This window comes from Mus caroli, chromosome 8 (genome assembly GCF_900094665.2).
Source record: "Mus caroli chromosome 8, CAROLI_EIJ_v1.1, whole genome shotgun sequence".
NCBI classification, from domain to species: domain Eukaryota; kingdom Metazoa; phylum Chordata; class Mammalia; order Rodentia; family Muridae; genus Mus; species Mus caroli.
Window position 1 is genome coordinate 76,088,337 of NC_034577.1, and position 27,572 is coordinate 76,115,908.

At 49.8% G+C, this 27,572-nt stretch overlaps 1 protein-coding gene across 11 annotated transcripts in view; it reads right to left on the reverse strand.

Moving 5' to 3' along the window:
• Positions 1-27,572, reverse strand: part of Nfix (nuclear factor I X) — a 95,024-nt gene that overhangs the window by 48,504 nt on the left and 18,948 nt on the right. For 6 of the 11 annotated variants that reach the window (XM_021169296.1, XM_021169297.2, XM_021169293.2 and 3 more), the window contains exon 2: positions 18,203-18,734. In XM_021169296.1, coding sequence (XP_021024955.1) covers positions 18,203-18,734 — 532 coding nt within the window. Of the gene's footprint in view, positions 1-18,202; positions 18,735-19,165; positions 19,190-19,769; positions 20,780-25,507; positions 25,555-27,572 lie in introns of those variants that run through there. The other 5 variants (XM_029480288.1, XM_029480286.1, XM_029480289.1 and 2 more) reach the window with 4 other exon arrangements.

Consider the following 27,572-nt stretch of genomic DNA (forward strand, 5'->3'; position numbering starts at 1 on the left):
CCCTGAGGTAGAGAGCGAATGGGACACACACACCTGTGAGAAGATGTGGTCCTAAGTGCATCCTGAGGGGACACCCACAGGACTCAGAGCCATGTAAGCTGGGAACAGCCAGAATGTAGTGAGGTAAACAGGGTGGACATTTCCAGTGTCAGATCACTGGCAGCGGCATTAAGCACTGAAGTAGAACGGTGGGCAGACGGGTCTGTACAACTCAACTAGAACTTCAGCCCCTAGCAAGGCCGGCAGACAGCCGTGACCATGATGTGATCCTGGATGAATTTACAATTGGGATGAGGTTCATCAATCTGTACATTATGAAACTCCATGCCCCCGCTTAAAAGGCATGCCTTTAAAAAATATATCTTAAATTTAAAACTTTTTTACCTATGATACTGCCATCGTGTAGAAGACGAACAACTTTTAGACGCTCGCTCCCTCCCTTTACCACTCAGGCGGTTGGACTCAGCTCTTTAGGAGCTTTTACCCACTGTGCTACCTCATTAGCCCCTCATTCATTCATTCATTCATTCATGTATATTTAAGATAGGATCTTACATAGTCCAGGCTTACATACATAGTCTAGAGGTTGTCATGTGTTCCATGGCCCTGCCTTCCTTTGAGTGCCACTGTGCCTGCTTTTTATATTGGGGTATTGGGGACAGAACTCAGGGGTTCATGTATGCTAGGCACATAATCTACCAACTGAACCATGTCACCAGCCCTAAAGAACACATGTTCTACCTTTCCCTTTCAGTAAACAAAGGTTTTGATACACATACACACACACACACACACACACACACACACACACACACACACTAGGCTGGCCTTGAACTTAAAAGTTTCATGCCGCAGCCTCCCAAGTGCTGTGAGTATAGATGTGCTCCACCATACATCTGCACAGCTTTTTAACTATATATAAAATAAGCAAGCTGCTCATGGTAGCACACATTTGTAATCCCAAGACTTTGTGAGGTAAAGGCCAGAGGATCAGGGGTTATTCTTAATTTCATAGTATGATTTAATTTAGTTTTATGGTGGAATTTATATAAGTTTTATTAATGTGTATCAATGGTTTACCTGCATATATATGCCTGTGCACCACATGAGTGTCTGAAAAGGTTGCCAGACTGGAGTTACAAACGGTTGTGAACAACCATGTCGGTGCTGGGAAATGAACCAAGGTCCTTCGGCCAGGCCACTGGTGCTCTTAACTGGTAAGCATCTCTCTAGCCTCTGGTGGGTTTATTTATTTAATTATTTACTTATTTTCGGTTTGGTTTTTTTGAGACAGGGTTTCTCTTTGTAGTCCTGGCTGTCCTGGGATTCACTCTATAGCTTTTAATTTTTAATGAGTACCCTCAACACTTACATGAAAAGGAAATTTCTTATCCCCAAGAGAAAACGAGAAATAGATGTCATTAGAAATGTTGAGAGTCAAGGACAAGGCAACTGACAAGAAAGGGTGCGGAACCATCCACAAAGCGAGGGGAAATGCACAATGATGCTAAAAATCAAAGGCAGTGTCTACGCTGGCTACGGCAGCAAATACCTTTAATCCCAGAACTTGGGAGACAGAGGCATGGGATCTCTGTGAGCTTGAGGCCTGCCTGGCCTACACAGCGACTTCCAGGCCAGTCAGGGCCACACAGTGCGGAGACTAGAGTAAGTCTTGAGTGTATGTCTGTTATTGACATGAGCATGGCTACCGTAAGGACTCCAACACCGAGGGCGAAGCTTTCTTCTGGTGTGAGCCCCAGTGTGAATGTTGATGTGTGCAGAAAATGTCTACTATAGCTTTCTCCCTCCAATGCTGACAGCCCGTAAACTGTTCTCCTGCAGAGTCTGTTCTTGCCGAGATTAACTAAACCAGGCTCCTTGTTCAGCCATATATAAGAACCCCACCTCCTGGTTCAGCTGTACAAAATAAATCTGCCTCTCAGTTCAACTGGATAAACACACAAACACACAGAGCTGGGGCTGGGTATAATAAACACACAGAGCTGGGGCTGGGGGCTGGGGCTTTCCCTCAGAGCACAGTCCACCCGATCCTAGCTTTTTGGTCTGTGTATCTGTCTGTTCTTTTTTCTTCATCCCTTTGCCTCCCTAGGTAGGTGAGTCCCTGGAGCCTTGCAAGGAGAAGGCAGCACAGTGAGACTCTGACTCTAGACAAAGACAAACAAGCAAACTAAAAGCAAGAAAAATCCCAAATGAAAGGTATCATTGAAATAGCTTTAAATAAAAATTTTGAAACATATATAAAGAACTGTAGAAAATGCCATAAAAGATTAATTGTTAAATGGCGTTTCCTTTTCTCTTCTGACCTTATGCTTATTTTACATATATTATATGTATGTAAATTTTTTTCACTTTTTTGTTTGTTTGTTTGTTTGAGAAAGGGTCTCACTATGTAGCTAGGTGTCTTGGAACTCTCTCTGTAGACCACACTGGCCTTGAACTCACAGAGACCCTCCTGCCTCTGCTTCCCTAGTGCTGGGATCAAAGGTGTGTGTCACTACTGTCCAGCTTCAGAAAATTACTTTTAAAAACAGCCACACATTTACAGTCCCAGCACTCCAAGGTAGAGAACGGCCACAAGTTCAAAGTCAGCCTGGGCTACAGCGTGAGGTCCGATATCAAGCTCCATCACCCCCCAAAAATCAAACAACAACAAAAAAAAGTCTTAAGAAAGAAGGAGCTGGAGCGAAGGCTGGGTGGGTACAGAGCATTGGCCGTTCTTGCAGAAGATCCAGGTTCAAGTCCTAGCACCGACATGACAGTTCACATCTGTGCTTCAAGTTCCAAGGGAATCTGACACCTTCACCTGCCCTCTGTAGGTAGCAGGCACAACATACATGATGCATATACTCGCAGGCACGTAAAACACTAATAGATATGCAATAAAACCAGTAATATAAAAATTGTTTACACTTGGGCTGGTGAGATGGCTCAGTGGGTAAGAGCACCCGACTGCTCTACCGAAGGTCCGAAGTTCAAATCCCAGCAACCACATGGTGGCTCACAACCATCCGTAATGAGATCTGACTCCCTCCTCTTCTGGAGTGTCTGAAGACAGCTAGAGTGTACTTATATATAATAAAAATAAATAAATCTTTAAAAAAATTGTTTACACTTTAAGAAATAAAATGAGAGATGAAAGACAGACAGACAACGATAGATGGATGAATGGAGTAAGTAAGCAAGAAGTCTCGAGCATGTGGCACTCTCTCCAGGACTCATAGGCAAATGCTTGAACCTGCAGGGTTAGCCAATCTTACCTGAGGCCTATGGAACTTGTTTTCTGTTCTCTGAGAGACTTCCTCCCTAATGTCAAAACAAACAAACAAACAAACAAAAAACTCCTAGAGAAAAACACCCTTAAATTCCAGTCACAGTGTTAGGTCCATGCCTCAGGCATCCAGTGGTCCCTTGCTGCCCTTCCCCTAGGCAACACATACTTTGAAAGAAAAATCAGGTCTGTAAAGTCAGGGATGAACACATGAGGCTGAGGAAGGCAGTTCAGGACCAGGCGAAAAGGAAAGAAACGTCTCCTGGAGAGTCTTAAAGCCAATACGGGGAACCTTAAGGTCCGGGCAAGGGAGGGGCAGCAGGGTCCCTTGTGAGGTTGACTTGGAGAAGTGACTGTGTATGGGTGTAGCGAGCGAGCGTGTGAGGCATAACCCTCCTCCCCGCTCACATTCCTTCCATAATTAATAACCAAACCCAGCCTCCAGAGCAGGGAGCATATGTCCCAGCTAAGGGACAACAGTCATCTTTGACCAGGGAGGTCCTGGCTTAGAGGGGTTCCTAGGGGAAAGTGCAGGAGACAGGCCTGCAGCCTGCTGCAGGAGGAGCCTGAAGGACTGGGCTTCCCAGCAGGGAATGGGAGGCCAGGAGGAGCCACTGAGCAGAAAGCAAATGTTCTGCTGGGCCCAGGGCTAGCTAATCCAAACAGATCTGGCATGGGGGTGAGACTGGCAGGGGAGGTCCCAAGGGCTGAGTCTAAAGAGGATGGAGACTGGCAACTATGTCTGTTCTACAGTTAGAAGGTATCTACCTGCAAAGATAATATTTTGTGGTGACAGGATGCCCTGGGTGAGGGTGGGGACGGCTGATCTGGGGCCAGAGAACACACACCGAGCCATTGCTACACACCTGGAACAGTGTAGAAGGGCCGAGGGGAAAGCTGGTTCCCTTTGTTTTTCTGACATCTCATTCACATAAACAATAAAGAGATGCATTTTGAGAGAGCAGCTCCCTTTCACCCCACAATCCCACAGCTTCTCCGTCCACAGCAGGCTGCTTTCAGTGCTCCACATGGCTCTAACTGGATCCTCCCTCATGGCACTTCCTTCCGAGGCAGTGCTCCTGCTCTGCTCCATACCTTTACTGCCCTTGTTTCTCAGGCTTTCTCCTGATTTTTATACTGTTGAAGGCCGGACATGCTGCTGTCTTAAGGACAGGCTGCCAGTGGTCCCCCTGTCTGAAGGCGAGGTCCTTTCAAAACAGGCTTGTGAGCTATAAAGAACTATGCACGGAGGCAGAGAATTAAAAATAATCCCCCAGCTCCAAGAGAATCCTATACTGCTATGTGCAAGAGTCACTTGGGAGGGAAATCACCCACCCAAGCCCAGTCCCACTTGCAGAGCTGGGTCTCCCCCAGTGGACCGCCGCATCTGCCAGAGACTCTCTAAGGTGCCAATCTCCCGGCAAGACTCAGAAACTCAGGCCTGGTCACCATGGGAGCACCTGGCTCTCCCAGGGGAACTGTGCTAAGGAAGATAAGGCATACCTTCTGTCTACAGAGGCACAGGCTCAGCCTCACCAGGGCATCCCTGCAGCCAGAGCACTTTGTTGAAGAGGAATACAATTCAAGAGTTCTTGCCAAGTCAGACTGGCATGTGAGTAATTATATTAATGAATCTCTGAGTTATAAAATCTAATATTAGCTGGTGGCTTTGGTACCATCGCCCTCGGTTACTGTCCCACATGGCTACAAACACTTCTGGGCAGCGCATGGCTTGAACAGACAGAGTATGGATGAACACATGCAAGCAGAGAGAACAGCAAATGTGTGTGTGGTGTTTAATTTAAAAGAAATTCATGTATTTGAAACTCTGCCCAGAGATCTGTGTGCAAGGCCTACTTTATAAGCCATGGAACCACAAATGAATGAGAGAAAGCCGGCCCACCTCAGGGTAGGGACAGCTCCAATTGGCCGCATCTCTCCTGTTGGCAATACAGGGAGGATTACCGCCCTAAGGAGCAAGAGCTTTTGTGCTCAAAGCAAGTACAGCCCTTTGGCCCTGCAGATGGGGCCCAGCACATTGACCCTACACTCTACCTCTCCCATGCCCAGATGCAAACTTGAAAGTCAGGTTTCACACACACAACTTAACTTGTCACCCAGCAGTTCTCCTACTCTGAGGACTACACACACAGTGTACCACGGCCATCCTGGCCATTAACTGTGGGTTCCAGCTAAGGCCATCGGAAACCACATTCTAATTGGCTATGCTATGCATGTGGTCAGAGGCAGAGGGCGCCAAGTCAACTGCAACCAGGTAGTGTGAGTGACAGACACTTTACCCAGGTAAAAAAGAAAGTGCTTGGTGAGTGCTTGTGGTCGGACTTCACATACAAGTGACATCACACAGCTTAGAACCCGGTTTCTGTAAACTTCACATGCCACAGGACAACCAGGCTCCCCTATCCTATCAGTTCATCTGTCCCATTAGTTGAAACCTCTTTGGGGACACTGTCCAGTCTTGGTCATGGGGTTTGGGGAAAAGTGGATTTCATAGAAGTGAGTCCTCCTTACACTGGGATTTGTACACTGGAGGTGGGTTTCACAGCCTGACACCCACAAATAATCAGAGCATTGGAAACAGCTTTAAGAAATTCACGGGCTGGTGAGATGGCTCAGTGGGTAAGAGCACCTGACTGCTTTTCCGAAGGTCTGAAGTTCAAATCCCAGCAACCACATGGTGGCTCACAACCATCCGTAATGAGATCTGACTCCCTCTTCTGGAGTGTCTGAAGACAGCTACAGTGTACTTACATATAATAAATAAATAAATCTTTTAAAAAAAAAAAAGAAATTCACAGGTGGCTTGAGTAGCCCGGTCACCAGCAGAGACAAGGGACATCCTGAAGAGAGCACGAGGCAAGGCCCGCAAAAGCGTCCCTCACCAAGGCAGTGTTGCTGGTGACACATGTGGTCACTGATTCTTTGTTCTTGTGGGACTGTCCTGTGCACTAGGCTTTACCCAATGTGGGACAAACAAGTGCACAAGTGGCTGGCGAGACAAGGGGACAGGTGCTGCCCAAGCCTGATGTCTGTGTCAGCCTCTAACCCCGGACCCACATGCACGCTCACTGCACGCCATGTTCACTTGAAATAATAATAATAATAATAATAATAATAATAATAATAATAATAATTTTAAAATATCTACCAACTGGTAGTGATGGTGCAATCTGGAGAGGCAGAGCCAGAATCAGAGACAGGCAGATTTTCATAAGCTAAAGGCCAGTCTGATCTCCATAGCAAGTTCTAGGATATCCAGAGCTACATAGTGAGACCCTGCCTCCAAAATAAATAAATAAATTAATTAATAAATAAAAAGACCACAACAGCTACCAACGTCCCTGGGGGAAATAACTACTGGTAAGACTGGTGAAGTATGACTCAGTGCTCAAGCTACCTGGCTCCCAGGGACTGAGGAGTTTCCTGGGGCAGGACTACAACTGGAGAGCTCCTGGCTAAGGGAGCTTGCCTCACAACGCACACTGCCCCAAACTTCACTTTCCCCTCCCCCAACACCATGAACCTCCTTAGTGCAGGAACACAGGACTGGCTCACTGTCATTCTGTCTCTGACACCCACATCCACCTCACAACATCAGGACACCGTCCTGTCTCCTCATCCCCGGTGCCAGCTCTCCACCACTGTAACAATGCTCTCAGGCCTGTCAGATGGCTCACATGTGCCTTCTGTTTCTCAGGCTGCCACTGACCTAAACCCTGAGCTAGGGAACTGGCAGAGAGCTTGGGTCTGTCAATATGCAACTCCCCTTCCACAAGTGTTTCCCAAACCATGGAGAGACACAGAGACTGGAGAAACCACTCGGCTCCTCTTTCCTCTCTGAAATTAGACTACGGCTGATCCACCGGCTGTGTGCTCAGAGGGACCCCCTAGACTTCCCGAAGGATGGTAGATGAGAGGCGATAGAGCCTGCTGCCCTGTCACCAGATGGGTGGAACACCCACCCAGTGAACCCTACCTGGTCAGTCACAGACTTAGCCCTCACCCCCACCTAAGCATTCTACCCATCTGCTGCCTCCCTTTAAAGGCCTCTCCTCACTTGGTCCCCTGGGGAGCGGTCTTGTTACTAAGGAAACAATGATGTCATGTGGCTAGTGGGGATTAGATCCCTCCTACCACCCCCTAACTAGGTACCATGGCTGCTGACGTCATTGCTCAGAAATTTATAGCCCAGAGTGGGTATTTATAATATGGCTCTGGTGTGGCCACATATTCAGTGTGGGGCTGGTGGCTATTTATAGCCAAAGGATACACACTTATTATACCCCCTGTCTGTATTCTGGGCCACCTGTTATATAACTGCCATTATGCAATAATGCCCATTATATAATAATTATGCACTAATGGGGATATAATCTACAGGCATAATAAGGACACATTCCCCAAGGGCTGCACTGGGCCAGCCGGCCTCCTGCAAGTTGCCTCTAGGGAGTCTCTTGATCTCTTTCTGTGGCTCCACCCACTCCAGGAGAGTCATCAGGTGTCTTGTACTTGCCTCTCTCTCAGCCTCTTAAGAAGGGGCTTTCTTCCCTAGACTGGCAGACGCAGCTACAAAACCCTCTCTGGATTTTTTCCTAAGTCTTTTTGGTTTCTGATTTTCCCATCCCCACTCCTGGCCCTGAGCGTGCCTCTCACTCCCCACCCTCTCCTTTAAGCTCGAAACATCCATAAGATGGGATAAACTCTAGTAACAGCTGACATCTCCATGACTTCAAACCCTTTTAAAGAAGCTAGGCCAGTTGGTGGGCGGTCTATCCCATACTAGAGTGTCCTAACCCTCTAAGCAAAGGCTTACAAAGCCAGATGTGGACATCTGGGTCCAGCCAGGCACAACTGAACGGTCCTCTTCCTTAGTCCCTTCAGGCAGGTGCAAGAGCCCAAACACAAGAGGTTGACTAACTTACATGGTAATTGAGGCTACAATGGCTTAGAAATTCTCTCTCTCTCTCTCTCTCTCTCTCTCTCTCTCTCTCTCTCTCTCTCTCTCTCACACACACACACACACACACACACACACGCACATTCACACACACACATTCACACACACATTCACACACACACATTCACACACACACACAGAGCAGGATGTGGCCCACTCAGATACCACTACATGATCTGCTGGTCACCTTTTTCTCCCAGGAAGGACAAGAATGTCACCTGGGGAAGGGTCAGGATCACTGGCTCTGCCTCTGTGACAAGGGGGCAGAGACAAAGTTGGGGTATGGGAAGAGTTAAGACTTAAGTGGCCCCAATAGAGCCAACCTAATTAGCCCAAATATACCAACTGTTCTTAAAACATATATCTATATTTAAAACTTACTTGATATATAAATTGATTTAAAACACACACATACACATGCACACACACACATGAACACGAACCTCCTACAGACATGAGGTGGTGGACTGAGAAGGCTTCTTCTGCCCTTCTCCATTGTTTAAATTCTCAGGGAGTATGTTACTCTATAATAATAAAGTAAATCAGATATTCAACTTAAAAATGAGCCTATCAAGGTCCTGCCGTAATCTTGGTCTGAACTCCGCACTGTAGGATGACCCCCCGCTGTTCTCAGGGACTTGGATGATTCTGGAAGACTCGCTGGCTCATGGCACAGGCCTGGCAATCTCCAGATGAGCGGACTCAGCGCACAGAGAGAATATGTGCGAGAAACAAGATGGCACCCTAAACCAAGACCCAGAGGCCGGCTTGTGATTCATTCCCATGGGAATAAAACACAGACGGATCCCATGCCCCCATGACACTTCAACCCAAGGGTCTTGCTGTTCAGATATCTGGGAGGAGCACAGGAGAAGAGCCAAGGCTCAGAGGTTCAGTCTCCGTGGAGCAGAGGAAAATGAGGGCCCCAGACTCAAGATGCAAGAGGTAAAGAATAGGTGGCAGACCTTGAACCCCATTCCTTCCATGACAATGGCTCTTGGCTAGGGGCAATCCTGTCCTCAAAAAGCACTAGAAAATATCTGGACACATTTTGGTGTCACACCTGGATGAGGGAGTTATAATGAGCAGTTGGTGGGAGTGGGGTTCAAAGCCAGAGATGCTGCTAAGCACCCGATGGTGCTCAGGACTGCTCCCACGGCACAGAGTGGATGTTAACGGCCGTGTTGGGAAGCCCAGCAGTAGGGGAGATAATACAAGGCCTGAGAGGGAAAGTTTGAGTAGTTTGCTAGCCCCTCGCATATCCCAGCCCTTGGCACATTAGCAGAGGTTTTATAACCATGGCCCCAGACTTTTCAAATGTTCTGAAAGCCGCGAGAGGTAAGGAATGGGCCCGTGGCAAAGCACATGCCTAACATGGGCAAAGTCCTAGATTTCAGCCTCAGCACCACAAAGACAGAATAAAGAACAAAAGATGCGGAGACGCCATGCATCCTTGTAAGTAGTGGTCCTCACCCTTCCTACCGCTGTGACCCTTTAATGGTTCCTCATATTGCGGTGACAATCATCCATAAAATTATTTTCATTGTACTTTGTAACTGCAACTTTGCTACTGTTATGAATCATAATGTAAATATCTGATATGAAGGATATCTGATATTTTACACACATGTCCCCAAAGAGGTTGTAGAACCCAGGTTGAGAACCACTGAAAAGGATCTCATAAGAGGCAACGAATTGTCAACTACTATAAAAAATTCTAGTAATCGTCTGGTTAATTATGGTAATTACATTTATTTTTTTATTTCAAACTATGACCCTCCCCCAAGCAAACTCCCAGGAAAAGGGTGTGGCAGGGCAAGCATTGTGGATCCCAAATCCTGTTTGCCTGGCCCTGCACCTGGATCTCCTGTATACTCCACCAACCAAGGCCAGTGAGTGATATCCTGAGCCCCAAGGAGGTGTGACAAGAACTGTCCCTGGTGGCTGCAAAAGGGAGAGTCCAAATAGCCTGAGCCCTAGCTCCTGTCTATGTAGATCAGGGAGCAGGAAGCATCTCCAGAAAAGGTGGCCACGGTTGAGAACAGTATTAGGGGTCTGTCCTGTGTCTTCCCCCATATGCTTAGCAGCTGGGGGACCCCTTGAGCTGAGCTACAAGCGGAGCTCCAGCCCCTTCTAGACAGCAGCAGGTACTACAGGGCTGGAAATGACTGCCATGGGGACTCATGAGAACTCCGCCAAGGCCTGGTGAAGTTCAAGGAGCTTGAAGGACCGCAGGCCAAGGGGACCTGGAACCTCTTTTTCCAGATATTCACAGTGTGACCTAAGTCCCTTGCCATCTCTTCCAGTCTCCTCCTCTACAGAGTGATATAAAATGACACCTGCCTGCCTGTCTACACCGGTCCACCTCTGAAAGGAGGAAGTCAGCCCTCTGCAGGCTGAAAGGCTCAGTCAGCTGGCGGGATGAACCAATTCCTGCCGGTCTTTCAAGTGCCCGCAAGGTGTGCAGCAGGCCAGTCACCCCTCCCTAGGCCTCGTCTCTCCAGAGCAGCACACACACGCCCAGCCAGGCCGGTGGATTCAAGACAGGTTGCTGGGAGGGACTGGGGAGGAACCACGTGGACTGCTAACTCTACTCCACATCTCCAGAGGGGACAATTCCTTTCCTCCATCATTAGAGGACAGTTTCTGGTAGGCTGGGTAGACAAGTACCCTTAAGTTACTGGGGTTCCCCAAATAGCAACAAATGGAGACCTACCCCTAGGGTGGCAGTGGCATGCTGTGTCACCACTAAGACATGGAAAACGGGGAAGGGCTGAATGTCACCTACTGCCTGGCCATGGCAGCTGGTGGGAGTGGGCAATAGCCTGAGAAATAGGTATGCAAACATATGTGTTTTTCACATCACTAGAGGGGACAGAAAACCAGGTATTAAGTATCTATAGAGATAAAGTAAGAGACCCAGGCACACTTAGAGAGAGAAAAGGGGACAGCCTGATACAGTCAAACTACCCTACCCCAGCCCCTCTGCCTTCTGGGACCCTGTTCTAATGCCAACAACCCTTCGGCTCAAATATGCTTAAAATGGCGACGGCGGCCTGTAGGGCCGGGCGTTTGTCGTGCAGTTTTCCATGGTGCCCTCAGTGCCAAGAAAAACCTACCATCAGAAATGCCATCAGCTATATTTATCTATCTCTCAGCCCCCCAGCCTCCTCCTCCCGTCTGCCAAGCAGGCCCTACGCAGCCCCCCCCCTCACCCAGTGGGCACACGTCCCTGTTGCTGATGACTGTGACCACCTGCCCAAGCCTGAGTCTCCACCACTCCCCCCCAGGGCCTGACAGTATGCACCACCATTCTTCCTGGTTGTGCTGGGGTCCACGCACAACAGTCTCAGGCATGCCCTTGGCAAGGGCTGGCCTAAATGTCCCTTGTCGGCATCTGTGAACCAGGGTGATCCTCCATTTAGTTCCAGCCTCAACTCTGCTAATAGGGGCCTCCGCGGGGGCCATTCTGCCCTCAGCACTATACAAGTGACATGCCTGCTCTCTAGATTCCATTCTCAACCCAGAAGGATGAGCAGTCACTAAGCAGACCTGCATCCCTCCCTCCGTTCTCTGGCCTGGGGCAGGAAAGGCTCTGTATCCGAAGACACCAAACACCCTTTAGCGAGAAGTTCGTATATAATATATAATAGGTCTCATGCTCTCAGTCCAGAGAACCAGGAAGAAAATGATGGAATTGGGTGCCACTCCAGTCCTCAGGGGACACAATGAACAGGGACAAGTCATTTACCGTCAGGCACTTGGGACCTTTCATGACTCCAGACACAGGCTTCAACATGAGCCTTCCCCATCTGTGGGCCTAGTCCGCCGAGAAGAGCCTCTCAACCGTCCACTGTGGGACGAGTGCCCTGACCCCTACACCTGCTCTGGGGGCCACGGGCACCCTCTACCCAGCCACTGGTCCCTCCCTAATTGAGACAGAAGTCCCAGGGAGCCAGCTCCCAGAATGAAACAACCCAAATAAAAATTTTGAAACCCAGGAGCTCTTTCTCTGGGGGCCCCCTCCCCCTCCGCAGGCAAATGAAAACAAACAAGAAATCAAAGAGGCCTTTTGTGCAAGCCCTGCGCTGACACGGCTGGAGCCTTTGAAAAGACTTCTGAATCGGACAGTGAAGGATAAAATAACCTAAGCGTGGCAGCTCCTTCGGGAGGAAGGCAGAAAGGGCTGGGAGGCAGCTACCTTCTCCAGGCAAAAATGTGGGGACACTCACTGCCACAGGACACTGGTGTGGAGAGAGAACCTGGCATGGGTCTCACTGCCTGTCTGTGCCCCATCTCTGCAAGAAGGAGCCTGACTTCCCTTCATGGCCTCCATGAACTGAGCTGCCCCCAAGGAAGCCCTGAAGGCCTTGCCTCTCACCAGCAAGGATTACCTCAGGTTCATGCCTACCGGGTATACTAGATGGAACTTTCTAGAAGCTATCACCCGGCTCCTGCCTGCTAAGCTCAGAAAGGATTTCCTACTTCCCAGAGCTCTGCGACCATAGGTTAAGTGTGCTCCTCATAAAGGACATTCTTCCACTCTTTTTGGCATAGCCAAAAAGTAAAACAATTCCTCGGGAAGTCCTTCTAGTGGCTAGCCCTCAACGCTCCTGCTGCAGAACAGCCTCTTTCCTCTGGGCTGATGACAGAGTACAGCTGGTCACTGTACCCATAATTCAGACTGGACCATCCAGCAGGCTTTGGCTCACTCATGGTCTGACGTCTGTAAGCATTAGCTCAGACAAAGCTGTTTCGTTTTCTCCCTCATGTTATAGCTCTAGTCTGGTCCGCATACAGAGCACACTACCAGGACCCCTGGGAACCTCAAGCAGTAAGCTTCCTGACTGGCTGGGCAGACAGCACTGTGGACAAAGGGGACAGGAGCAGGTGGTCAAGGGCTCCATAAATAAGCCCAAGCCTGAAGAGGGGTCAGAGTGGTCTGTCCACAGCCAGGGCTGCAGGCCTCTGCTATCTTGTTGCAGTTCCTAAGAACTGTGCACAGGAGCCAGGAACTGTTGTTTTGCTCTGAGACTTGAGTATTACGTAGCCGGAAGGCCCTGAAGATGGCAAGTGCCCTAGGACTCTGGCAGGGCTTCAGACACTGAGGAGGCCGCTGAGGAGAAGGGTAGGAAGGAGGGAAGCTGACACAGTGAGATCACCCTGCTTCTACCTGGACAACCCCAGGACAACAGGTGAAGGAGGCAGAGAGGCATGTTGGGTCGGGCTCAGTAAACCCTAACAGTGGTCACTGTGGCAGCTGCCATCCAAGGATGGCCTAGGTATAAGTTGACTCAAGCCTGTGAGACAGAGGAAATAAGACTTAAATCACCAAAGCAATGGTGGCACTGCCTGCCTATACATACGTCTCGAGGGGACTTGACTTTGCATCACAAAATAACCCACAGATCTTGCTAATGTCACTAACTGCGTTCCCAGACCCCATGGTCTCTACCAACCCTGATACCAGATGGCGATGCCTTAAGGCCCAGACAAGTAGGTAAGGAAGGGTCAGTGCTCAGGGTGGCTCTCAAAAGGGAGGTAGGCTGTGAAGGTCTTTCACACGTGCACCAGACTCACCAGAAGGGCTGGGAACTCACAACAGTTTTAGAACTCGAAGCAGGAACAAGCCATAGCCACTGCTGGTGGAGGCATCCTTGCTCACTCGAGCCTCAAGGCTAGTGTGAACTGCTTAAGCTCAACTCCTGGGAGTAGCAGACTCAAACTGTAACATCTCATACTTAAAGAACTTCGCAAGGTGAAGCCCGAGTTACTAGCTCATTCCCTATGACAAATATGACTGAGCCTGCCCGCCCCAGGGCCTGGTAGCACACTGGACCACAGAGTTCAGCATGCAGTGGCCCCACATAGGTGGAATGGCCCCCAGAACAGTCGTGAAGATCAGGAGGAGGGTAACGGTGACATGCAGCCCCCCACCAGGGGAAGGAACAGTGACACGAAGCACCCACCAGTACCAGGCAGAGGGGGGTCGGCCATGGTCATGCAGGAGCAATTTTATTCGGGTTCTCACTTAGATGAATTATAAACAAAAGCATATGTTGATAGCTGGGGAACGGAGCTACCACGACACAAAAGACTGCTGAGCTGTGTGCAGTGGAGCAGGTCTTTAATCCTAGCACCAGGGAGGCAGAGGCAGGGGGATCTCTGTGAATTCAAGGCCAACCTGATTTCATAGTGAGCGTTCCAGGACAGTCAGAGATACACAGTGAGACCCTGTCTCAAAACAAACAAACAAAACAAAACAGAAACAAGCAAACAAAAAAACCAAACAAAAACAAAACACACATACACACACATACAAAACTGACTTTTTGAAGTCTCAGATGTGGCAGTAGCATTTGGCTCAGCTTTTTAAGAGATGCACACAGAACCTCTATGAGGACAGGCTGTGATACCCAGTCCTAGTGGGCAATGGGGACATGTACGATTTGAGCCTAATCCGAGTCAAGGACTCTAGGTCCTGTGATGGATATAGGAGGCGCGCGCCTACCATCAGGGGAAGAATTTTGATAGTTCTGAATTTCATTTTCTTTGCTAGGACTGAAACCAAGGTTTGGTTTGGTCTGTGAGGGTTGACCTCCGGGACCGTTGGCATGGCTGCCAGGCCTACTTGGCCGCACCTCTCCACGATGCAGAGCCCTCCCGCCCCCATTCCTGCTGCCACACTGCCTGCTCTGGGACCCCCTTTCTGGATGAAAAGTCGTCCCAAGGAAATGGGCCTTCGCATCTCCAGGGCAGGGTTTCTCGCTTCAGCCCTGCCTCAGCTTCCCCTGCTGAATGCAGACGGATGGGCAGGTGCATGGTGACCGTCCTTCACAGCAGATAGGTGGCTTTGTGGCAGCCTCTCAGAACAATTCTAGAAGTCACCCGTATCTGTCCTCTCATTGTGCCATCTCTTGAATCTTCTGGGGCACAAGGGCCAGTCTGGGTGGCAGTCGTACCTAGATGCACAGTCAGATCCTCTCAACTCCTGCCATCTCGAGCAGGATCATAAAATCTGGCACCATCCACTTGGCCACACCCAGCTCTTCAACCCAGCTTCTATTTTTAAAATTTTTGCTTGTTTTTTTATGTGTCTGAGTGTCCTGCCTACCTATATGTCTGGGCACTGTGTGTCTGCAGAGGTCAGAAGAATGGGTCAGAGACTCTGGAACTGGGGTTATAGAGGGTTGTGAAGCCCTGCAGGCACACAGAACCCAGGTCCTCTGGAAGAACAGGTGTTCTTAACCACAGAGCCATCTCTCCAACACCCAACCCTGGTCCCCATTTCTTACACTGTGACTCAGCTGTGTATTTTTTGGGGAAAGATAACGGAGAAGGTAAGGCCACAGAATCAATAGCAGTCAGAGGATGTTTTCTGTCACAACAGAACCACCCAGTGAGGAGCAGGCAATGAGGCCCAGTGAGTGAGTGGTCCTGGCCTTACCAACGCCTGAATTTCCTCCAAAAGGGTACCCTGAAATTCTAGCCAATCCGGTAAGAAATCCTGAACATTCATAGTTACTGTCTAAAGTCTGGGCCTTGATTAACAAAGAATATGTCTTCAGTCATGTACCGAGCATTTGCTGCGGCTCGGTCAGTCTCGGCCTGGCCAGAAGCGGCCCTGGCAACACGCAGTGTACTATGAATTCACTCGTATTTCTGGGCGAATGATCTCATTAGCTGGGGATAGAAAGCCTTGTGCCTTCCCTTGCTCCTTCCACCTGCCAGGTCAGTACAGCCAGGAGGCTGGCTGGGAAGTGGTTTCCTTCCTCACACACACCATCCACCTCAGCTCCACACTGGCAGTGGTCAAGAATGTAGCCCAGGGCTGGTTGGTCCTATCTCTAATTCCAGCAGTCAGATGCAGAGACAGGCAGATCTCTAACGAGTTCAAGGCCAATTTGTTCTATATACCAAGTTCTAGGCTAGCCACAGCTACATAGTGAGACTCTGTCAAAAATAAATAAGTGAAGCAGCCTAAACTAAAAGGGGCCTGAGAAACATGCAACCATGGGGTCTGAGCATGCGGGGAGGGGCGGGGAGGAGGGGCCAGGCTAGGAGAAAGGGGGTGCTGACTTTTTCCACTTGGCTCTCGGATTTCAAGGTTCGGACTCCCTGAATGAAGGAGGTATCTTGTAGATACACTGGTGAGCTCCTGCTCCAAGGTGCTCCCAGCATCCCCAAGGTTGACAAGCTCTCCACCCTCCACAACCTGGATTACTATACACACAGAGAATGAGGGGTAGCTTCTTCTCCCTTAGTTTCTCCCCACACACACCAAAAACAAAAACAACAACAAAACAAAACAAACAACAACAACAAAAACGTTAAGAGAAAACCTAAACCACGGGGAGATGTAAGGATAGGAAACTAGTCTGTTATATGAGGGATCACTTAAGGTAGAATGCAGGCCTAGAAAGACCGAGACAGGAGAAGGGTCACGGCAGCATTCACTGACTCCACCAGTCACCAAAGCCATCTCTCAGACAGAGAGGGAATGAGCAAGAAGGGAGACCTTGGATGTCTTTTCTCTTCACGACAAGGATCCCCTCCACACTGTTCTCTGTGAGAAAGACAGCGCTCCTGGAAACATCACCCTAGCTGTGTGCCTAGGTCCACTCACAGCACTTCCTCCTAACTTTCCCAGCAGGCAAGGGGGTGACCCTGGTGGCATGAACTGCCTTTCTTTCTTATGAATGAATACACAAAGGAAGACAGGAAGGCGCTGACACAGGAACGACAGGTTTTCAGTTTTCCAGAGCTTAAATAAAGCCACATTCTCTCACATGCACAGAAAAAAAAAAAAAAGGAAGAAGGGAAATGGGGGAGGGTGTTGGAATAGTGGAGAGGAAAACACACACACACACACACACACAGGTTTGGTAGCCTCTCATTACAAGTTGGTTGGGCACAATGTAAACACACTTCTGCCTTGCTTAATCACAGAGTACCGCCCGTTTAGGTTTCAAAGGCGGCAGTAAATTGGGCGTAGCTGAGTGGAGGCTAAAAATTAACCAGCCATCTCTGTTTCAATTTGTAAGAAAACAAAAGTGGAGAGAAATTATGAAAAGAGAAAGGGAAATGGGGGGGGGGGCTAGGCAAGGCCAGAGCGCTAAACTAGCCCTGGCCAGACGGAGGGCAGGCAGTACTGTAGTGCAAAGGCAGCCAGCTAACACTTAAGGCACAAAAAGGAAAGGGGTTTTTGCAGGTTTTGTTTGTTTAAGACTTCTTCTATAGCAGGCCTGCTCCCCACAAAGCCCCTCAGCTCTAGCTCAGAGGCCCAGAGTCACTGGAGCCATGGTGTGGTGTGTATCATCCAGGAGCCTGGAGTTCGAGGAATCTCACTGCCTTCCCTTGATATAAAAACAAATCCCAGCCACTAGACAGCAACTACCTGAGCTTTTAGAAGGACCCCAGAATCAGTACCTTCAGTCCTCATATGCCAGATCCCAACTACAAGCCCTTCTCTCCCGAACTTGCTGCCAGCACCCCCACTTCTATCAAACCCAGCTTTTCCTGGGATGAGTCAAAGCTACACAGAAGTCTGTATCTTCTCCCCAACCCCTAGCCTGTCTGGCTCATCAGAAATGGTTAGTGTTGATGTTGTCATAATCTGTCTCAAACTCTCACCATTATGGATAATTAGGAGACATCTTGGCCCTGTCCTAAACTCAACAGCATCTTTACTACAGGAAAGATGAAGACGCCCAAATCAGTGCCACAGCAAGGGAGGAGAGGGAGAGAGCAAAGGGGTGAGGGTAAACAGAAAGGCTGGGGAAGTGAGAGAGCCACCACGTGTGAAGCAGAGGCCAGTAGGACAGGCTACCAGTGAGGCCCAGAAGCAGTACTGTTCAGAAACAGGAGAACAATAAACAGAACAAATACCAGCAACTGAAATAAAATTAGGGAGGGGGGTGATGAGAGCAACCTACCCGGAGTGTGGACAAAGTAAGCCAGATAAAGGTCCAGTTCTTTGATTGTGACTCCAATGTGATGTGGCTGGACACACAGGCCGGGGTTCGAGCACTGGGGCGACTTGTAGAGCCGCTCCCCATCAGTACTTTCCAAAGGGATCCCTTTAAACAAAATCACCATGACCAGGTCCAGCCGCCACACCTTGTCAGCCTGGCGCAGGCAGTCAATCCGCCGGATCTTGCCCTTCTGGTCGGGGTTGGAAAGCACGCAGCAGGGGGGCTTCTTGCCCGTGATGGTTAGCACAAAGTCCTCGCGGAACTCGGGCCGGATGTCTTTGCGCAGCTTGGCCAACAGCCGGGATGCCCACTTCTGCTTGATCTCAGGCTTCTCGCCCAGCAGCTCGTCCTTCACTGCGCGCTCCTCGTCCTTTGACATCCGCTTCTCGTGCTTCTTGAAGTACTTGCGCTTCCGCGCCTGCAGGTTGAACCAGGTGTAGGAGAAGGCTCGGACGTGAGGCAGCAGCGCCTCGATAAACGGGTGGAACTCATCCTGCAGGCGGCAAGCCGGGAGCATGCGGGGCGAGGGAGGACGGGAGGAGGGGAAGACGGGATGAGGGGGAAAGAGAGAAGGAGAAACACAGCGTTAGAAGGGGGCACAGGAAAACCGCCTTCTTCTCCTTCTCCCTCCCCCCAGCAATTTTTTTCTCTTGAGATTGTTCTACTGAAGTGTGGTTTGAAGCCACCAGCTTCGCCAGCCACTTGCTCCCATCTCAGCCTCAGTAACCAAACAGAGGCATGAGAGCTTGTCCACACACCTATTCTCTCTCTCTCTCTCTCTCTCTCTCTCTCTCTCTCTCTCTCTCTCTCTCTCTCTCGTCTTTACACACACACACACACACACACACATGCACACAATGTTGCTTCACACACACATATACCCACATACACCATGGGCTTGCTGCCCCCCCCCTTCTGTCGCACCCATGACATCTCCATGTCCTACAGCAGCTGTGAACTAGGGTCAGCTGGTTCCAGTAGTGTCCTGCTGCCCCTGAGGGTGCAGACCAAAGGGCATGCAAGAGCTGCCTTGTCCAGACTGGCCAATGTTTGGCTGCCCCCAGAAGCCAGAAAATGCCATCTGAGATGCAGGAAGCAGCTTTGGGTCCCCTCTCACCAGACTGTTTGCGTTTTCTTTTCTCCAGATCCTGTTGGAACATCCACCCCAGCATTTTTTAAAATCAGACCTAAATCCTAAATATGTGGTTTCAGCTTTGTTATCGGCACAGATACTAATGTTAATCACAGTAATAATGAACAAAACACTTCTTGTAAGCCCAAATAAGGTGGTTTTCTCAGCCACATTAGGGTTAAAAGCTACATGGGTCGTCTTGCGGCCCCTTCCCCAATCTCCCACAACCCCTTCACCCTTAATCAGGTGACAGAGGGCTTGTCTCTCTCTTAAGGTCTTTTTTTTTTCCTTTTGTTTTGTTTTGGTTTTTGCTTTTTGCTTGTTTGCTTGTTTGAAGTTTAAATAATAATTGATTTCTTTTTACAAAAATAAAGCTGGAAAAAATCAAATAATTACCATTGATCTGAAGCACCCGGCAAAGCCAACGCCTGATTCTGAGATTCTGGGCTCAACAGAGTTATGAGTTAGGGCGGTGGGACTCGGGGAGGAGGAGGAGCAGGGGAGGAAGGTAAATGTTTTAAAGGGGGTTATTATTGGTGTTCTGGGGAATAGGGGCCGGGCTTGGGTGGATTCTCAAACCCTTCCCCCTCCGCCCCCCACGCTCCATTGCACAGAGGGGGAAATTAATTTTTTTAAGGAGTAGAAAGAAAGAAAGGTCAGGATGGCGAGCAGAGAGAGCGCGAGGTAGCTTCTACACACACCAGGTAAACAAAAGCTAGCAAACTGTTTCAATTTCTTCCTCTGTGCATCCTCTTGCAGTTTAAAATAAAAGAGCAAAAAAATTATGCAAAATTAAAAATCAAAACCAACCTCCTACCACCGCCCCACGCACACCCACAACAGCGTACCCTACCCCACCCCCCCAAGCCCCGGAAAAACAAAAACAAAAACCAGGAGGGAAAAAGCAGCAGCTGAAGAAAAGGCTTTCGGCTTTGGCAGCGGCACAAGGGTGTAAACTTCGAGCTGCTCCCTCCACCCGACCAGAGGAAGAGGGGGAGCTCGCAGATTCTCGGGGAAGAGGACGAGTTCTGACCGGCTGCAGACCGTTGCTGGCAGACGCAGCAAAAGGGAGAGAGGGAGCCAGGGAGGGAGGGAAGGAAGAGGGGGAGGGAGAGAGCGAGGATCTCAGGAAGACAGGGATGGGATGGGGTGTGCGATGGTGCGCATGTGAATGTGTGCGCGCGGGAGAGGGTGTGTGTGCACCAGCACTGCTCGGGTGGGGGGGGGGTTGTGGCTCCTTTTCTCTCTCAAACTCCCCCTCCCCTTCCATGCTCAATCCCCATCCATTTATGTGTGCCAAGTCAGTTAAAAGGGGGAGGGAGACAGCCAGAGGAAAGGAGAAAAAGAGAGAGAGAGAGAGAGAGAGAATGAGGAAGGGAGGGAGGGAGAGGGAGGGAGAGAGAGAGGGAGAGAGAGAGAGGGAGAGAGAGAGAGAGAGAGAGAGAGAGAGAGAGAGAGAGAGAGGCGAGCAAGCAAGCGAGAGAGTGAGGGGGGAATCCACCTATTTGGCAAAGAGGCATCTACTTGCAGCCAATGGCTGGGTCCAAGGGGAGGAGGGAGCTAGGCGAGCTGAGAGGGTGGGGAGAGCCCCCCGGCAGTTGGAGACCAAAAACAATTTGCCCAATCGACAAGTTCATGTCTAATGAACAAGCGAAGTCCAGCAGTTATGAATTTTTCATCCCAGGCGCCCACTTGGGTCTCTTTGGCAGCAGCCACCCAGCAAACTTGGGGGTGGGAACACTAGGATTGAGGAAGACTTAGACTTTTTTTTTTTTAAAGCCAGAAAATAAATAAATAAAGGCCTGACTCCTGGCGGGCTGGCGGCTGGGCGGGAGCCCCAGAAGGCCTTGGGGAAGCAGCTGCGCCTTCTCTCTCTGTGCTCTGCTTTCAGTCTTTCTAGCAGGCCAGCACTCTCCCTCTCTCTCTGGTTCTAGATTTTTTTTTTAATGGAGCACAGTGGGGTGAGTGGACATTTTCTCCTCCACCCTGTGCGCTAGCCTACAGAACTATGAATAGGAGAAAGCGCTCAGAAAGTGCCATGCCAGCAGCAGTGTCAGGGCTCAGACCATGCGTGCGCTGGGTGTAGCCACCTCTCGGTCCCTCAGACCAGGCTGCCTTCAGGACTGCCCGGAGCAGTCCCAAACAAGAGGACCACACCCTGCACCTCCCTGCAGTCTCCTCAGCCCCCAGCAAGCTCACAGCCTCTCTCTCTCTCTCTCTCTCTCTCTCTCTCTCTCTCTCTCTCTCTCGGCCTACACCCAGCCACGCACACTCCATTAGTGACGACGAGAGATGCCAACGCAATGTAGCTCTGCTGGTGCAACTGCAAGTTTATTAAAATAGCCTCCTGTCACTGCGCTCCTCTGGCAAGCACTCCACACAGCTACAAACACAACAGCCAGCCCCTGGGAGAAGTGACAGAGGCTGAGACCGCCACTACTTCCCCTCACCGACACCACCTCCCGCTCTGAGCAAAGCTTCGCCTCCTCCAGATCCGCCCTTGCAACTCCTCTTAGGTTAGCATCCTTACCTGTCCCTCAAGTCAAACTACAGAGCCAAATAACGCGCAAGGTGCAAAAGCCTGAACTGCGGGACCTGGATGGAGGGAAGGCTTGAGAAAGGATATGACCAAGTAGAAGGCAGAGGGCCTTTAGGAGGCAGACAGGAGAGGTGATGCCAGGGAAATCTGTTCACCAGGTCCCCCAGCAGGAGGGAGGGAAGCCTCCACCAGGAGGACTCTCCAGAAAGGGCTCGCTCGAGTAGCCCCGGGAAGCAATGAGAGGACAGGAAGTGAGAGGAAGAGTAGAGGTAGGCACCACAGACTGAGCTCGCAGTCCTCACAGCCGCCTTCCCTGCAGGCTCAACCCTAAGCTGGCAGAGGAAGAAAGGTCACACTGCTCACTCATGCCCCTCTCCTCTCCAGCTGAAACCAGGAGCTCCCTGGCCTTTCTGTTCAATGGCAGAAAGGTTCCTGGAAGAGCGCCTGGGGTGAGCCAAAACAAAAGATCCACCCAATGATCCCCCTCCCCCGACAATGGGAGGTGCCATCCAGCACCTGGGACCCCATACCCTAAACGGGCAGCACCAGTGGAGTGAGTTCACAGCTGACCCGAGAGACACTGTCAGAAAGAACAGTGCAGGAGGCAGGTGCCATCACAGACAGGCCTCTTAGGGTGGTGTTCAATAATTCACATTCTGTGAATAACAGGCTTTGGTCCAACCAGCCAAGGATGCTAGCTTAAGGATAGCGTGGCAGCAGCGACATGAGGTACTGAATGAAACGCTGCCTTCTTCACCTTGAGGAAGCAATTTCACTTTCTGAAGTCATAAAAGCTGCAAGTGAATTTGGTGGCATAGAGGGTAGTGGGGGTATTTGTTGCTATCCTGAGTATGCTTTAAATATTAAAAAAAAGAAAGTGACCAATATTGCTCGATGACAAATCCTGGCTTGTTCCTTTTCACAAACTCGGGGTGGTGGAGCAAGCCAGCTGAAGGTCTGGCTTGGGGAGCATGCCTAGGGGAAAGTCCACACAAGGTGGGGACAGTGTATGTCAGTCAGTCCCTGAGGAACTGAGGAAGGAAAATATCAATGGTCCCTGGAGTGGCAAGCTGATCAGAGGGGTGGCAGGACCACAGAGTGTGTGCAGGAAGCCTAGGAGACTCTGGCAGGAGAGCAATAGACTCTTCCTCACAAATCTAGAAGGGAGAACAATTGTCAACTGTCCTTCTCTTAGGAGGAGGGTGGAGTGGGGGAGGGGCTATAACCTTGAAGGTGAGCAGATCACTTTGGGCAGTGTCTCTTGTGTGATGCTTCCTGTAAGCAGGCCATCCCAGCAGAGAAGACAGCTCGCTCGCTCTCTCTCTCTCTCTCTCTCTCTCTCTCTCTCTCTCTCTCTCTCTCTGCGCGTGTGCCCATGGGTGCCTTATAGCCCAAACAAGGGAACATCGGAGACAGTCTAAGCAGCCTTTGGAAGATTACCTGTCCTTGTCCCCACTCCTCCTTTCTTTCTCCAATCAACCCTCTTGGAGGTCACAACCACCTGCATTCTGATGGGCCCAAACCCAAGCCAAAACTGGAAAACTATTGATGATTCAAGGTGTTTCCAAGTCTGAGTTAAAACAGAAATGATGGTTCAGGGAGGAATAGAGTAAATGAGGGAACCTTCAGGTCACTGAGGAAGAGAAGAAAGGAAGAGGGAAAGAAAATGAAAGGAAATTTGCTGAAGGGGAAAGGAAGCCAGGGATGCTTGGAGCAACAGGGAAAACCAAAAGACAAGGTAGGGGGAGGGGGGCTTGAATGGTACTTTCTCCACTTGCAAGAGAAGTCAAGAAGCCAGAAATAATGCTTTTGAAATCCACATGGACTTTTGGGTTTTGGAAGGGAAATTTTTAACTTCATGAAAGAAAGGCCTCTCTTATTTTTGAGAAGATAAAAGTTGGTGAATACAGCGAGCTTCTACTGCAACACTGCCCAGACCCTGGTACCGGTCAGCCATCACGGAGAGAGAGGGATGTGTCCCCACGCCCAAAGAAAGACTAAGCAGACCACAGAAACAGAAATGCAAAGGGGAAGAAAGAAAGAGAGGCAGAGAACAAACCCAGGATAGCAACCTGGGCCCAAAGCAAGCAGGGAGGGCAGAAAAACAAGAACACAGAAGATCCAAGACACAAAGGAGGGGGGAGAAAACTAGCTACAAAAATGGTGGCTCTCAAAGCAGTCCTATGAACTGAGGCCTTGTGAATTGTGTTAGGAAAAATAGAGAATACAGCCAGTTCTTCACTTACATGTACATTATTAAAATTTCTTCCAGGAAACAAAATAATTTCCCAAAACTGATACAGACTTTGTAACTGGCCTTTGCCTCCAGATAGTAAGACAGCTAATAAGCACAAGAAGCCTTGTTTTAAATGCTCAGCCACGGGTAGGTCTCTTTATCTTTAAAAACAAAATCTTATTTGTCCCCAAGCCGCTGGCTTCTGGGCCTAGATAGACTTTAGATCCTGGGCACCTTGGCCTAGACTGATTTGGATAAGTACCCACAGCTTAAGCACATGGCTGTGCTGTAAGTTAAAATCACCAGATATCCCAAGGTCCATTTTACTGCAGACTAGGTAAGGAAAGATACAGGAAATTAGAAAGGCCGCAAATCGAGCCCTCGAGAGTTCACCTAATTCCTGGCACTTATAATCCTGCCTGTGTCTGGACTTAAGCTTCCTACATAACCCCCAACCCCACCACACAGAAACGTGTGTCTCCCATCTCCACAGATCTGTGCTCCTCCCTCAGAAGGCTATGAGAGGCCATGGGCAGACACTGTGGACAGGCCTCTGGCAGCGGCAAAGGAAGAGACCTGGCTGCTTGTGCTATGCTTGTCCTATGGGTGGGTAGGGCCTCCCTCTCTGGGGGAGGTGAGTAGAAGCTCTGATGCTTAGTGAAACTATCCAAGAGTCTAGAAATGCTAGGGACGGAAACCACCGGAAAATACACTTTCTAAGGAGGAGACTCTCCGATAATTTGGACAAAGCGGGTTTTGGCTGATTTGAGCTTGTCTTCCTCTGTTCGGGGAACAACAGTGACAGGGCTTACGTGAAAGGTGTCCTTAGGCAAGATGGATGGATTTGCCCACACCAGAGCTGCGGCTCACTTGGGGTCTATCTCAGAACCAGGCCACATAATACCCCTATAAAAATGCCCCTGGCGCCCCCCCCCACACACACGCTGCCTTTTCTCCCCTTTCTACAAATCGGGAGCTGTGGGCCTGGTATCCGGCCAACAAGCAGCCTCATTCCTGGCTGGAACGCTCCTCTGCTCCAAGCACATCTCCCCTCACCCTCTTGGCACAGGACTAGGGTAGGGATGGGGGTGTTAGAGGAGATGATCTATTCTCTCCAGTGCCTCTGGAAATTGTTTACTTTCATCTTGTCTTCTATGGGGAATAGGAAACAAAAACCCTAGTCTTTAATTCATTATTTAGCTAGAAACTTCCGTGTCACCAAATACAAGTAAATGCTGGGAAGCCAGAACTCTCTCCCCTAGTCAATGGGCTGAGTGGGGATATGGCCCTTCAAAGAACAGCAGGACAGGTGACAGCCAAAGGCTTCAGGAGGCAAAAGCAGTATGGTGCCTAACCCACCTGGTTGGCTTTGACAGTGTCACTCCACAGTGGCCCAGGGCCCAGGAAGAGGGAGGAACCCCACAGACCAGCTTCACAAGTTTCTCTAAAGAAGAACAGAAAAACTGACTAAAGGGGAGAGAAGGAAAGGGGCCTAAGGTAGGGTAGGACGGGTGAAGCCCGTACATCCCGAGGAAGGGTGAAGCCCGTGCATCCCGAGGATGGGTGAAGCCCGTGCATCCCGCACGGGAAAAAAAAAAGTCTGCAGGAAAAGAGTCCAGGGCAAGAGCAGGTGCTGAAACTGCCTATGCGGCTGCTGTACTGAGTCCTCTCCTTCAACAGCAGCTCCACTAACGTTCAAGCACAGAACCTGACTGGCAGTGGCACTCCCAGGCACCCTGATCCCCGAGAGCACCGTCAGGATCCCATCCCCCACCCCCACACCCCCAGCTGCTCCTCAGTGCTTCCTCTGCGGACAGCCCAGGCTTCTCAACATCCCTGCGCCCAGCCAGCCTGCACCGTGTCACCCTTGGCCCTAAGGGAGCCTTTTTCTTCAGTTGCTGCAGCAACAGGCTGAGCCCGGAGAGCTGGGGTTTTCACTGCTTGAGGGTTCTGGGAAAGCTGGGCTGGCCCTGCCTGGGCAAAGCTGCTTACCCAAAATGTTCAGCTTCAGACATTTTCCAGCCCCTCAAAATGTACTGCTCCCAATTATTTTATGACCAGAACCACTGCCAAGGAAACCCTAGAACCCTCATTTCCCTGGTGCCTAGCCCCTGCAGAGAAAGGCTGGCACCAGGGCCTGAAGGACTTCGGACGGTGCCCACCCTCTGCCGCCCGCTCATTCCCTCCCGGGCTCCCTTTCTTTCTCACCCTCTCTCCCCCTCTGCGTCCTCCAGCTCCAACACAAACTGTTTGCACGGGAAGTCTCCCTCTATGACCCGATTCAGCACACACAAGAGAAAACTGTGGGCGACAGACCCAACGTCCTAACGAACTTGAGTTAATTAATGCTAAGGAAGAAAAGAGGCGCCCTCGCTCTGTTGAATCACGGTTCACTAGTCCTTTCAGTTTGCTGTGGGTGGAGGAAAAAAAAGAGAGGCTTTTTGGTTCAAATATTTTTGGGGGGCAAAGAGAAAACAAAAACACCGCAGAAGGGCTGTGGGGGGTGGAGGGCGATGCAGTCGCTACCTGCCCGAGAAGTGTAGAGGCAAAAAGAGGGATCCAGTCAGGGCTGCTGAGCGGCCTCCCTCGCGCTTCGGGCCAGAGCCGACAGCAGAGAGAGAGAAGGCAAGGGATGACTATCATTGGCCTGTTCAAACACATTGCTCCAAAAATTATACTGTCAGACTAGAAGATGCACGTTTTAAAAAAGTCCAAATCTAAAAATTCAATTTGAACACAGCCGTGAAAATGTTTTTACACTGCAGAAAACTGAAGTATGGATGGCAAGCTCACAGAAAATGTAAGTGCAGAGGAGGAAAAAAAAAGAGGTGGCAATGGAGGGGCAGGGAGAACAGCTGCAATTTCGCTTTCCAGATGTTGACAGCGAAATGTAATTGGCAAGGAAGGTGCTCTGGACTGCTTCTCATGCTCGGCTTCTGACACTAAATCCCACATCTATACCTAAGTCTAGGCCGCATGCAGGCCCTTTTCACTTGTGGATGGGTCAGGAAGCTGTGCAAACTGCCCGGCCTTGGAGGATTTTTTTTTTTTTTTAACAAGGCTTCCCACCATTCTTAGCAGGAAAAACTGAGTAAAACAAGCTAGAGTACATTTTTATTTAAATTTGTATTTTAAATTTGTAATGGGCCACCTTTTCTTTACCTTTGGGCGCAGAGTTTTTTCAACTTTTAGCAGAAGCCGCTGTGTATAAAGAACGCTCGCATTGTAAGTACATGGCTCCATACGTTTCCACAAAGAGAACACACCCATGCAACTCCACCCAGATTAAGAAAGAGCCATTTTCAGTACTGCTAAACAGGCCTTAAAATTTTAAACTATAGAGTTTCCAGAATTTAGGAATCCTTAACAGTTCTGCAAAAACCCAAGGGCTTTAAGGTGAACATGTGTGTGTGTACAAGGACCT